Source organism: Saccopteryx bilineata, chromosome 8, assembly GCF_036850765.1.
Source record: "Saccopteryx bilineata isolate mSacBil1 chromosome 8, mSacBil1_pri_phased_curated, whole genome shotgun sequence".
In the NCBI taxonomy this organism is placed as follows: Eukaryota; Metazoa; Chordata; class Mammalia; order Chiroptera; family Emballonuridae; genus Saccopteryx; species Saccopteryx bilineata.
The window spans coordinates 66,430,726-66,442,821 of record NC_089497.1 but is presented as its reverse complement, the minus strand read 5'-3'; the positions used below and the strand labels follow the sequence as shown (position 1 = coordinate 66,442,821).

The 12,096-nt window shown below is 42.3% G+C and overlaps 1 protein-coding gene across 1 annotated transcript; it reads left to right on the top strand.

The window, feature by feature from the left end:
• The first annotated feature begins 2,863 nt into the window (after window positions 1-2,863).
• RTP4 (receptor transporter protein 4) lies at window positions 2,864-8,759 on the top strand. The gene is made up of 2 exons (XM_066241518.1): window positions 2,864-3,130; window positions 6,635-8,759. Exons 1-2 carry the CDS (start codon window positions 2,874-2,876, stop codon window positions 8,553-8,555), a joined length of 2,178 nt encoding a protein of 725 aa, XP_066097615.1. The 5' UTR covers window positions 2,864-2,873; the 3' UTR covers window positions 8,556-8,759.
• Window positions 8,760-12,096: the final 3,337 nt, after the last annotated feature.

Below are 12,096 nucleotides of genomic sequence, written 5' to 3'. Positions count from 1 at the left end.
TGGACTTTAGCTCTAGCTATTGTAAACATATTTTGGCTTTGGTTTCCGCAACTTGTTAAATAAGGGAGCTGAACTATTGCAGAAATGATTAAAAAACAAACAAACAAACAAACTCCCTCCCCCCCCAAATTTTATTTACCAGTTGCTTGGTTGTGGCTATCTAGAACAATTATAATAAATAGATTCTGAAGACGTGGACCCAGAGAGAAGGGTTCCAACATTGATTAGCAAGGTCAGTCTTGGGCAAGAACAGGAGAGAAACATTACTTGCCATCCCACGATTAGATGATCCTGTTGGTTCATTCCAGCTCTGAACTACTGTAAAGCTGAATTTTCCCATGACTCCCTTTTACTTCTGTATTTTGTTGCTTTTGGGGATCCTTCCTCTTTTCCTACTGTCTTTTTAGGAACTCTTTAACCAACCAATGATAAAGTACCAACTGTTGGTGAAAGCCTAGAAGTCACCACCCTCACACTGTGTGACTTGGGTAAGTCACTTCTACACTTGTTTCTCAGTGACACAGGAGGAGGAATAACAAGATACTATCTCAGGTCTCTTTCTAAAAAGGAAATCCATGATTCTATTATACTGGAGTCGATGCTTGGTGCAGAGAAACAAGTGGCTTGCAGTGGATCTGTGGAGTTTTAAGTGGGCCACAATTTCCTTTAATTCTTCTTTTTCTTTGTAGTGGTGAGGAAAGTAATGGGATTCTTCCAGCCCTCAAATCTCAACTCTCAAATCATATCCATAGTCTCCCCCTTTCCCTGTCCATTGGACCCAGCTAGCCTGGTGTAGTTGTGCATGTTAAAAACACACACACACACATACACATAGCAGAGTCAGAGGGAAATGGGCAGGGAGTTCAATAAGTCAAGGCTACCATTTGGAAAAAATGAGCATGTGAGGAGTCAGAAGGCATGGTATGTGGTCATGCTCTGAAGATAAAGGATAAGAAGAGTTGACAAAAGTGAAGTAGTTACCAAGGGGAGGGAGGGTGGGAGGAGGGAAGTAAAAAGGGCAAAATATATGGTGACAGAAAATGATTTGACTTTGGGTGATAGTCACACAATGCAAAGGACAGTTCAAATGTTATAGAGATGTTTACCTGAAATCTATGTGTTCTTGTGGACCAATGTCACCCCATTAAATTAAATTTAATTTCTTAAAAAAACGGGCTTGGGGTCTTTTTATTTTTTTAGGTGACATGTGGGGAGATAGTGAGGCAGACTCCTGCATGCACCCTGACCAGGATCCACCCAGCAACCCTATCTGGGGATGATGTTGAATGTACTGAGCTATTTTTAATGCCTGAAACTAATGTGTTCCAACAGAGCTATCCTCAGCATCTGGGGCCATGCTTGAACCAATCGAGTCACTGGCTGCAGGAGGAGAAGAGGGAGAGAAGGGGGACAGGGAAGGAAGGGAAGAGAAGCAGATGGTTGCTTCTCCTGTGGGCTTTGACTGGGAATCAAACCTGGGATGTCCATACACCAGGCTGACATTCTATCCACTGAGACACTAGCCAGAGCCAGGCATGGGTTCTTAGATCCAGCACAACATAAAAGAAAAGTGTTGGGGAAAGGGCCTATGAGTGGTTAGAGCAGGCGAACAGAATGCAGAGCTGGGACATGGAATGTCTGGGTTCTGCTCTAGTATTGGCACTAATTTGCTGTGTGACCTTGGGCGGGAGAACTTTTTCCTCTGGGTTGCAGTTTTCTTATATATAATAATCAGAGGGAAAAGAGAACAAGTTGATTTTTAAGGGTTTTTCAGCTCTGTGGGTCTAATTCTAAGTTCCTATAATTATTTGTATAGACATAGGTGCCCTCAATGTGTACAGTTATAAAGCAGAGAGAATTTATATAAAACAGACTATCTTGGAAAGGAAAGAAGAAGGGAAGGGTGTTTCTGCCTCCCAAGCAGAGCATGTTAATGCCTAGAAGCTTGAGAAGACAGGCGAATTATAACTGTAGTGAGGTTTCCAAAGACATGTGTCCTGTTTATCTTATCTACCTCCTTTGAATTTAAACTTCAGAGAGACAGAGCTTACTTCCTAAAATCTCAGACTCTTTAAGTTAGAAGTGATTTTAGAGTTCATCCAGTCCCAATCCCTTCCCCCATGAATAAGAATTCTATTTTGCCACCAAATATGGCCTCCACATGTGTTTATAAACTGCCCTCGAGATAATCTACATAGTGAATGGCAGAGTTAAATAATCCTTTCATTCAGCCTGGTGTTCTGCCCTAGGACCCAGGAAATTTCACTAGACTAAACTGCTAGATAGAGTTTTCAAGCTGGTGCATCTAACACTGGCTCCAGAGTGCCACCTTGGAGGGTGAAACACTGTTTCCAGCTTCTCCTCAGGAGGGAGGTAGGTGGAGACATTGCAGGTTTTGGAGTCATACAGGCTTGGCTGAGTTCAAGTCTCACCTCTGCTGCTTACTAGCTAGATGGCTTGAGCAAGGTACCCCAGTTCTCTAGGGTGCTCATATGAAGAATACCAGTAATAATCCCCCTCCAGGGACTGTGGTGAGGGTTCACAGGGTACATGAGACAAGTGTTGGACACGTGTTCCCCCTAGACACCCCCTGAGCTTGCACAAGGGTTTGCACACCTATGGGATTAGGAGCTATTTCTTAGCCAATGGTGCTTGTCCCAGTGCTTAGCATGGCACTTTGAACAGTGTGACATATGAGAAAAGTTAAATAAAAGCTAAGTTATTGGTGCCCCAGAATCTAGAGCAGAGCTCTGTACTCAGATGTCTCTTAACAAGGTCTGTTCACAAATTAGCAAAACTCTGCTGCCCCCTGTCCTCGGAAGAAAGACTTGTTCTGTGTACTCAAACAGCCTGAATAGAAACTTAAAAGTGACATGCATCTGGAAATAGAAACTGAAACTGCTTTTTCCTCTTGCTGGGAAGTAAATGAAACTGAATTCTACACACTAAACATGAAATCCAAGCATCAAGAGAAAGTGATTTTGGATGTTGAGAAATGGGAGCAGATATTTCAAGAACTGATCCAGGAAGTGAAACCCAGGGCCCGATGGACCCTGAGGTTGAGTGAGACTCTTCAGCCAGACCGTGTGGCCCAAGGGTGGAAGCAATACCAGCAGAAAGCATTTGGCAGGTACGTGAGCGTTTGGGTGACCGTGGGTCTTCCTAGGCGAAGAGGCTCAGCTTAGCATTGATTGAGAGACTGTTAAGAGAACAAATGCCACCAGGCTTTCTGTCCCTTTGTGGTCAGTGTTCTTTAGGGTCTTAATAAGACTTCAGGCCTCCATTTTGCTTAACTGCAGGTAGCTTCACTTTTTTTTAAATTAGGTTTCTTCCCTAAATATTTCTGGAAATCTCTGAGGAATGCTTCCAAATTTCATAAATCTGATCTGTCCTATTCCCTCCCCACCTCCTCTGCTTCAGACTGCCTCTATCTAGTGCCTTATGTCTCCCCCACCCATCCTGACTGGCTTCCCCAGGCTGCGCAGCCCTGCTGGCCCTGCTCACAACCAGCCTGGATCAGGGCCTTCCCTTCATGCTCCAAGAACTGATGAATGCCAAGCAATCAGTTTGAACCTTTCTTCACTGAAAGCCTGGGGAAACAGAAGGGAATTTTGCTACAAGAAAGAAATCTAAACCCTAGTCCCTGGAATCCCTAATTACTGCTTTTCCCTGAGTATTCATCTCCCTCTCTAACCTCCAGTGAGCCTCCATGTTGCTGGAACCAACTGTGTTCCTTGCCCATGTTAAGAGGGTGAGATTTGTTGGTCTGGACAATTAAGTCTTTCCTTTGGACATGGTACACAGGGACCTTCACTCTACATTCTATCTCATCTGTTATCCTGCTTCCCTGCCTCAGGCATCCTCTGATCCATTTTTATTTTATTGAGAGAGGCAAGGAGAGACAGAGAGACAAGAATATCGAGCTGCTCCTGTATGTGCCCTGATGGGGAAACTGAGCTGGCAACTGGTAAGCTCCATGCTCTGGGACGATGCTCCAGAGCTATCTGGCCAGGCCTTAACTTTTACTGACTTTGAGAGAGAGAGAGAGAGAGAGAGAGGAGAGGGGGGAAGGGGAGCATTTGTTGTTCCACTCAATCATGCATTGTTTGGTTGCTTCTCGTGTGTGCCCTGACCAGGGATCAAACCCACAACTAGTTGTGTCAGGATGACACTCTTAAGTGACTGAGCTAACCAGTCAAGGCCTCTGATCCCATCTTAAGAATTATTAGTCATGCCATGCATTTTCAGACTTCTATTCCCTTGTCCCTGATTTCTGCTCATTTGGCAGGCCTTCCTTCCTCCTTCCTTATTCATTCTTTAAGGACCAACTTGTGTCACCTCCTTAAAGCATTTTCTGGTCTTCCTAGGCAGAACGAGGGTTCCTTCTCTATTCTCATATGATAATGCATTTATATATAAATAATATATATATAAAATTTATTTGTAGTATGTTTATCAATAACATATTCACATATCACATATTATAGAACATATATCACATATTATAGAACATGATCTTCCCCATGTGTAAGATCACCTTAATTTTGGGGCCTGAAATTTGAAAAAAAAATGTATTACACAAAGTTATTGAACTCAAGTTTTATTCATTATAAAACATATAACTCCTCATCGCTGTCAAAACTCCTATCCATTAAAGTGTCCTCATCTGTGTCTGATGACAAATCACTACCATCAACAACGAGCTCAAAAACAAGCGTGAAAAAGTGGGAAACGCAAGTTAAAAAAATCTACAACCACTGTATAAAACGCACCCAGTTTTTAGACCCCAAATGTTTCAAAGAAAAAGTGCATCTTATACATGGGGGAATACGGTAATATGTAGCCTACATAGAAAAAATATAATGTTTTTAGTGGCTGAACCCATTTTTAAACAAAGCCTCTGGGGCTCTGCAGAGCAGTTTTCAAGGCACTGGCATGAAGCAGTCCTTCTGTTCTGCTTTTTAAGCCAGTTAGCTGTGCAAGAGTACCTCTCTCCACACCAGCAGAGCCCCTGGAGGTGCTCTAACAGGAAGGTGCTTCTCTTGTTCAGATGAATTGATTTGAAAGTCATTCAGATATGGGAAAAGCAACTTATTGGCATTCTTTTGAAAACTATCAACTTGTTTTTGAAAAGCATTTTGTAGTGTACAAACTGCTTTCTTATATACCATCTCATTTCATGATGATGATATAATCCTTGAATATTTTTCATTTTGGGGGAATAAAAATTGAGGCTTTGAGGAGGGAAGTGCTTTTTCCAAGGTCCCCTTGATGTGAAGTATGGACTGGGTGGGTCTGGCCCCAGGTCCTAAAGTTAGTTTTCTAAGTGCAAGACAAGCCATGTTGCTCATTAGAGGTGCTGTGGTATCGTAGGCAAATAAACAAGGCTGGTTTAAAATGTCCAGGGAGTTACACATGACTCTATTACTACTTACCTTATATGTTCTTGAGCAATTTATAGACCCCTTGTGACTCAATTTTCTCATCTGGATATTGGGCCCAATGATATCTATGTCAGAGGGAGACTTTAAAGATGAAATGGTATAACATTGTAAAACACCAATTATATAGTGCCTGCCTTAAAATAGGTACAGCAATTCCCCTTTACGTGCAGTTTCATTTTCTGTGGTTTTAGCTAACCACAGTCAACTACAGTCCTAAAATAGTAAATGGTAAATTCCAGAAATAAAAAATTTATAAGTTTTAAGTCATATACTGTTCTGAGTAGAGATAAAATCTCATGAAGTTCCACTCCAACCCGTCCAGAATGTGAATGATTCCTTCGTCCAACATCTCCACACTATAAATGCTCCCCACTCATCAGCCACTTAGTAGCAGTCTTGGTGATCAGATTGACTGTGATGGTATCACATTGTTTGTGTGCAAGTCACCCTTATTTTACTTCTACTTAATAATGGCCCCAAAGTAATGATGCTGGCAATTCAGATATGCTAAATAGAAACTATAAAGTACTTCTTTGAGTGAAAAGTTGAAAGAGCTTGACTTCTTAAAGAAAGTAAAAAATTGTGTGCTGAGATTGCTATGACTTATGGTAAAAATGAATCTTCTATCCATGAAATTGTGAAGAGAGGAAAAGAAATTTGTGTGAAAAATATAAAAATTACTGGAAAGTATTATTATAATTATTATTTTTTATTATTAGTTATTGTTGTTAATCTCCTGTGACTAATTTATAAATTAAACTTTAGCATGTATGTACAGGAAATAAAACATATATATAGGAGTTGGTGCCACCCACAGTTTCAGGCACAGTGGGGTGGGGTAACATATCCTCTGCAGATAAGGGGGAATTGCTGTATCTTATGAGTATTCTCGGACCACTGTGAGAACCAAATTTTGCTGGCAGATGGCAGGAATGTTTTTCCTTCTGAAATATCCAGAGATCTTTTCCTGGCAAAGAGGCAGACTTAGAACCATATATGAGTGAAAGCTCAGGGGCATCACAGGAGAAAGCTTTATTTGAAATGCAGTTTCTTTTATTTTTATTTGTCAATTTGTCATTATCACATTCACTTTTTCAACTTGAAAAGGATCTTAGAAACCAAGGCAGGGCCATTGCCCTCAGGTCCACAATCAGCTGAGGGAACAATGGGCTTCTATCTTCTGTCTGCAGGTTCTGGTGTTCCTCATGCAAGCGAAACTGGTATTCCGCCCAAGTGCAGACTGTATGTCACATGTACCTGGAGAACCAGAGGTCCCAGGGCCAGGTACTTATGAGGCTCTTTCGTCAGAGGTGCAAGAAGTGTTGCCAGTCTCAATTTGAGAAGCCTGAGTTCTCCCCAGAGAGTGCCATGAGGATTTTGAACAACCTGGTGTGGCGTATTAAGGAGAAATACTACGGAGATGGCATCAAGAAGTTTTCGGAGATACCGGTGATTCCAGAGGTGCCTCTGGAAGGGTCCCATGACATGGCCAATTGTGAAGCATGCTCTCTGGGCTTCTGTGTGCAGATCATACAAAATGGCATGACAACACCATCAAAATCCCCTTTCACCTCCATGGAGATTCGCAGCTCCTTGCCTCACATTGGTGACATACATGGCCAAAAGCAAACCAGAAACCAGTCAGCTGAGGCAAAGAAGGCTCAGGGGAGTGGGTGTTCTTCTAAGCATGAGAGGTCAGGGCCTAGCCATGCCACTGCTGGAAGCCAAGTGCCTGTGGCAGGCCCTCAGCCCAAACAGGAGACAGGCCAACAACCTATACCAGGGGCACAACAGCAGGCTGCATGTGGAACAGGATCACAGATCTTCAAAGTAATAACAGCACTTCCCCCAGGGTGGACAAACTTGCAGACAACACGAGCAGTAGGCCCATTACATTCAGGGTTGGCAGCTTCAAAATCAACCTTGGAGACAAGATCACAGGCTGCCCAGTGGACATACTCTCAGGCTCTAAGGTTGGCTGACCAACAGTCAAAGCAGGAGGTAGGTTCTCGAGCCACACAAGGGACAGGTCTTCAGGCCACAGTGGCCGGCCAACAGTCAAAGCAGGAGGTAGGTTCTCGAGCCTCACAAGGGACAGGTCTTCAGGCCACAGTGGCCGGCCACCAGTCAAAGCAGGAGGTAGGTTCTCGAGCCTCACAAGGGACAGGTCTTCAGGCCACAGTGGCCGGCCACCAGTCAAAGCAGGAGGTAGGTTCTCGAGCCACACAAGGGACAGGTCTTCAGGCCACAGTGGCCGGCCAACAGTCAAAGCAGGAGGTAGGTTCTCGAGCCTCACAAGGGACAGGTCTTCAGGCCACAGTGGCCGGCCAACAGTCAAAGCAGGAGGTAGGTTCTCGAGCCTCACAAGGGACAGGTCTTCAGGCCACAAAGGCCGGCCAACAGTCAAAGCAGGAGGTAGGTTCTCGAGCCTCACAAGGGACAGGTCTTCAGGCCACAGTGGCCGGCCACCAGTCAAAGCAGGAGGTAGGTTCTCGAGCCTCACAAGGGACAGGTCTTCAGGCCACAGTGGCCGGCCACCAGTCAAAGCAGGAGGTAGGTTCTCGAGCCTCACAAGGGACAGGTCTTCAGGCCACAGTGGCCGGCCACCAGTCAAAGCAGGAGGTAGGTTCTCGAGCCTCACAAGGGACAGGTCTTCAGGCCACAGTGGCCGGCCAACAGTCAAAGCAGGAGGTAGGTTCTCGAGCCTCACAAGGGACAGGTCTTCAGGCCACAGTGGCCGGCCAACAGTCAAAGCAGGAGGTAGGTTCTCGAGCCTCACAAGGGACAGGTCTTCAGGCCACAGTGGCCGGCCAACAGTCAAAGCAGGAGGTAGGTTCTCGAGCCTCACAAGGGACAGGTCTTCAGGCCACAAAGGGTACAGACACACAGCCCACACGGAGGGAAGGCCACACAGCTGCACATAGATATGGGACCCCCAGTGGAACTCAAGCCTTCTGGAGACGACAGGACAGTTATTCACCCAGAGGGCCTGCTTCAGATAGGTTTACCAGACCACCAAATAATTCCACTGACCAGCATAACTTCTTTGTGTGGGGGTGTGTCTGTGTTGCTGCTCTGTGGGCCATTTTTGTATCCAAATATCTTAAATAGAATGATGAAGCAGGCTTGTCTTCTCCTCTTGTCTTAATTTTATGCTAATAAATGAAATAACTGTCTTTTTAATATGGCAAAGAATTTGCTTTGAGACCAAGAAGAGTCAAATTTGTAGAATAAACACTAGTATCCTGGACTTCTATTGCAGATAGTCTAAAACATTTCTTTGTAGGTATTAAGCTCAATAATAAATAATTTTGAATGACTAAAAGGTGTTTGTTCATTTATTCTCTCATTCATTTACTGGTATCTCTTTCTTTCTTTCTTTCTCTCTCTCTCTATATATATATGTAGTATCTTCATAAGAACTCAGAGTCATGAGTATTATTAGAAAGTTATTGTGTGGGCTGAATAATGGTCCCCCAAAGATGTTTATTTCCTAATCTCCAGAACCTGTGAATATGTTACTTTATATGGCAAAAGGGACTTTACAGATGAGATACAGTTAAGAATCTTGAGATGGGGAGATGATCCTGCATTATCAAGATGGGCCCAATGTAATCACAAGGGTACTTAAAGGAGGGAGGCAAGAGGATCAAAGTCAGGAAAAGGGGCTATAACCGTGGAATAAGAGTTTGGAGTATATACTTTAAAGCTAGAGGAAAGAACTGTGAGCCAAGAAATGCAAACAGCTTTTAAGAGCAGCTGAGAAAAACAAAGAAACAGATTCTTTCCTAGAACTTACAGAAGGAACCAGTGAGACTGATCTTAAACTTCTGACTTCCAGAATTACAAGATAGTAAATTTGTGTTAAGACACTAAATTTGTGGTGATCTGTTAGCACAATAGAAAACAAATACAATTATTAATAGCACTGTAGGGACCAGGTTATTATGTTTTAGGTATGCTTCAGTTTTAACAAAAAGGGCATTTTATAAATGAAAAATATTGATATACCCATCCCCTGGTGTTCTTTTTTCTCTCTTACTTAAAGCCACCCAATGATCCCACCCTAAAGAGACTGCCTTGGAATTGGTGACCCTTGAGCTATTATTATAGTCTCTCATTTCTTCCAGCAGTAGATTGGAAAGCATGTAAAAACTTGCTAATTCTGAGATCTTGAGATGCATGGCTACATGTTTCATTATTTACTTCCATCCATCTGCTAGGCATTTTTACATGGCTCTCACACTGCCATCTCTACATTACTATGTTTAAAACCAAGCTCATCAGCATCTATGACTTTCCTATTCTAATTTGCCCCAGTCACCCAAGCTTATCTCCAAGTTTGTAGACTAAGCACTGGTATCCTGGATTTTTTTTATAGATAGTTTAAAACATAAACTTGCAAATAATAAGGTCAATAATAAATTTGAAGGACTAAAAGGTATTTGTTCATTCACTCACTTATTTATTGGTATCTATCTATAGATATGTGTGTATATATATATATATATATATATATATAGAGAGAGAGAGAGAGAGAGAGAGAGAGAGAGAGACTGTATCTTCATAAGAACTCAGGGTTATGAGCATTATTAGAAAGTTATAGAATCATTTTTAACTTCTTTTTTTCCTGTCACCAACATTTACTGTCTTCTTTTGTTAAGTTTCTCCCATCTCTTTCCACTACTTTTCCTTATCAATCCCTCTCCCTAACCATTTCAAAAACTTTAATTGACAAATAACTAGGGAACTTAAATTTTTCCCCATGGGCAATGAGAAGTCATAGCAAGTACTTGAGGATATGGAAAATTGGAGTAGAATAACATTGTTAAAATACTATATATTGTTGGGAAAGAATGGAATACAGGATAAAAATAGTGGGGATCTGAAATAGGACAGTGGTAAACAGAAAGGGGTCCCCATTGACAATAAACATCTTGAAAAAATTTGAAGACAGGGAAATATAAGAGGACAGAAAACCCAAGCATATAACTATTTCTATTATTTGTATTTTTTGGATGTCTCTTTTCATTCTCTCTCAAGCTACTTTCACTAGCATTCTCCTCTTTTTTTTTGAATGTCCTCCTCTCCAGACCACCCTACTGAATTTCTGCATTGCCCTCCTGTTTTCATTTTTTGTTGTTGTTTAACAAAGAACATTGGCCTGGGGAGTAGAGACTTGACTGTTAGCCTGGTTACGTTGTATGACATAGCGCAGATTATTATCCCTTCCTGGACTTCAGTTTCTCCATCTATAAAATAGATGAACATATTTTAATAAAATATAGAGGAATTAAACACATGTATTTTCCTCTAATCTCTTTTGAAACCCCACTGACAATAAAAGAGGAAAGAAAGCATCAATACACAAGGGCAAAGAAAATGGGTGGAAGCTAGAAAACTGATAGACTAGTGACAGGCAAGTGACTTGGCAAAGTAAAGAGATCTGAACTGGAAGTGAGGCAAGAGAAAACTGAGGTACAAGGCAATTCATGCAGCACAACTTTGGAAGGGCTCAAAAACTGTAGGCAACAAGTAGCTTTGAAGGTGGGGCAGAGGAAGTCTGAAGTAGGAGGATGGGCTGAAAGTCTTTATACCAATTTCTTTCCACCAATTTTAAGTGGCCTGGTAATTACTCTAGGGATAATGGGAGTTTATACTCTGAGGATATTGACATTGACATAGAAAGACTGGGCTCAGGAACTCCAGGATAGACAAGGCAAGGAATGCCACCTAGCAATCGGAAAGATTGTAAAAGTCTGCATGTTGACTAGTGAGACTCCCTTAGTCTATTACCAAAGCTAGGAGCCAATTTAGTAGTATCTTACCTATTCACCCCTCAAATACACAGGAGAATGAATGGTACCTCTTTGGGAAAACTGATCAGGTCAAGAGGAAAAATATACATATACTAAAATGAGGACAATAGGGAGATCCAGCCAATGGACTGACCAACTCAGGTAGCCCCAGAGTAAATCCATCAGATGCTAAAACCCCAAAGAGCCTCCAGTCAGCTTGTTTGTGTCTAATATTTGCATTTGGGCAGATAGCCAAAGGAGAATCAAATATTTGATAAACCCCCTAATGCAAAGGCAAAGAAAAAAAAATACAATGGTTTAAAGAAAGGAAATCAGAAGACAAAGAGATGATTCAAGGATAAGAAAACAAAACAAAAGTATTTAAAAAGTAGAACTTATTCATACCTCAGAAAGATAAAAGAGGGCATAATATTTATGAAAAAATAATTGGACATGCTATTCTGGGACAACCTCAGGTGAGGCATCTACCTATGGCTGGGGGCAATTTCTTGGGAAGGTCTCAGCGACAAGCCTTCAGCAGGCAATGCCCCCAGTAGCTGGAGGAAGAAGCTCTAGTCCTGAAGGAGGGGATCTGGGAAGTATGCCACAGCCTCCACTGCAACCCACATCTTGCAACACCTTGCACAACTCGAATCTACTTGCTTGGTATAAAAAGTTCATTACATCTGGGAAAAGATCCTCTAGGATTTTTTCCTAAAATAACATGCAAGAGGGAAATGTAGTGGACAAACTAAGCTACTCTCCTCCTCCACCACTGCATCTGGTTTTGGGATGGCTACTGGATACTCATAATCTCCCTCTACTATCCATTCTTGATTCCTCTTATCCTGGCA

Bases quoted from the DNA above. Each gene is read 5' to 3' on its own strand.
- RTP4 (XM_066241518.1), top strand. From the start codon at position 2,874: ATGCATCTGGAAATAGAAACTGAAACTGCTTTTTCCTCTTGCTGGGAA. The intron at 3,131-6,634 runs GTACGTGAGCGT...TTCTGTCTGCAG, and splicing joins CAGCAGAAAGCATTTGGCAG to GTTCTGGTGTTCCTCATGCA.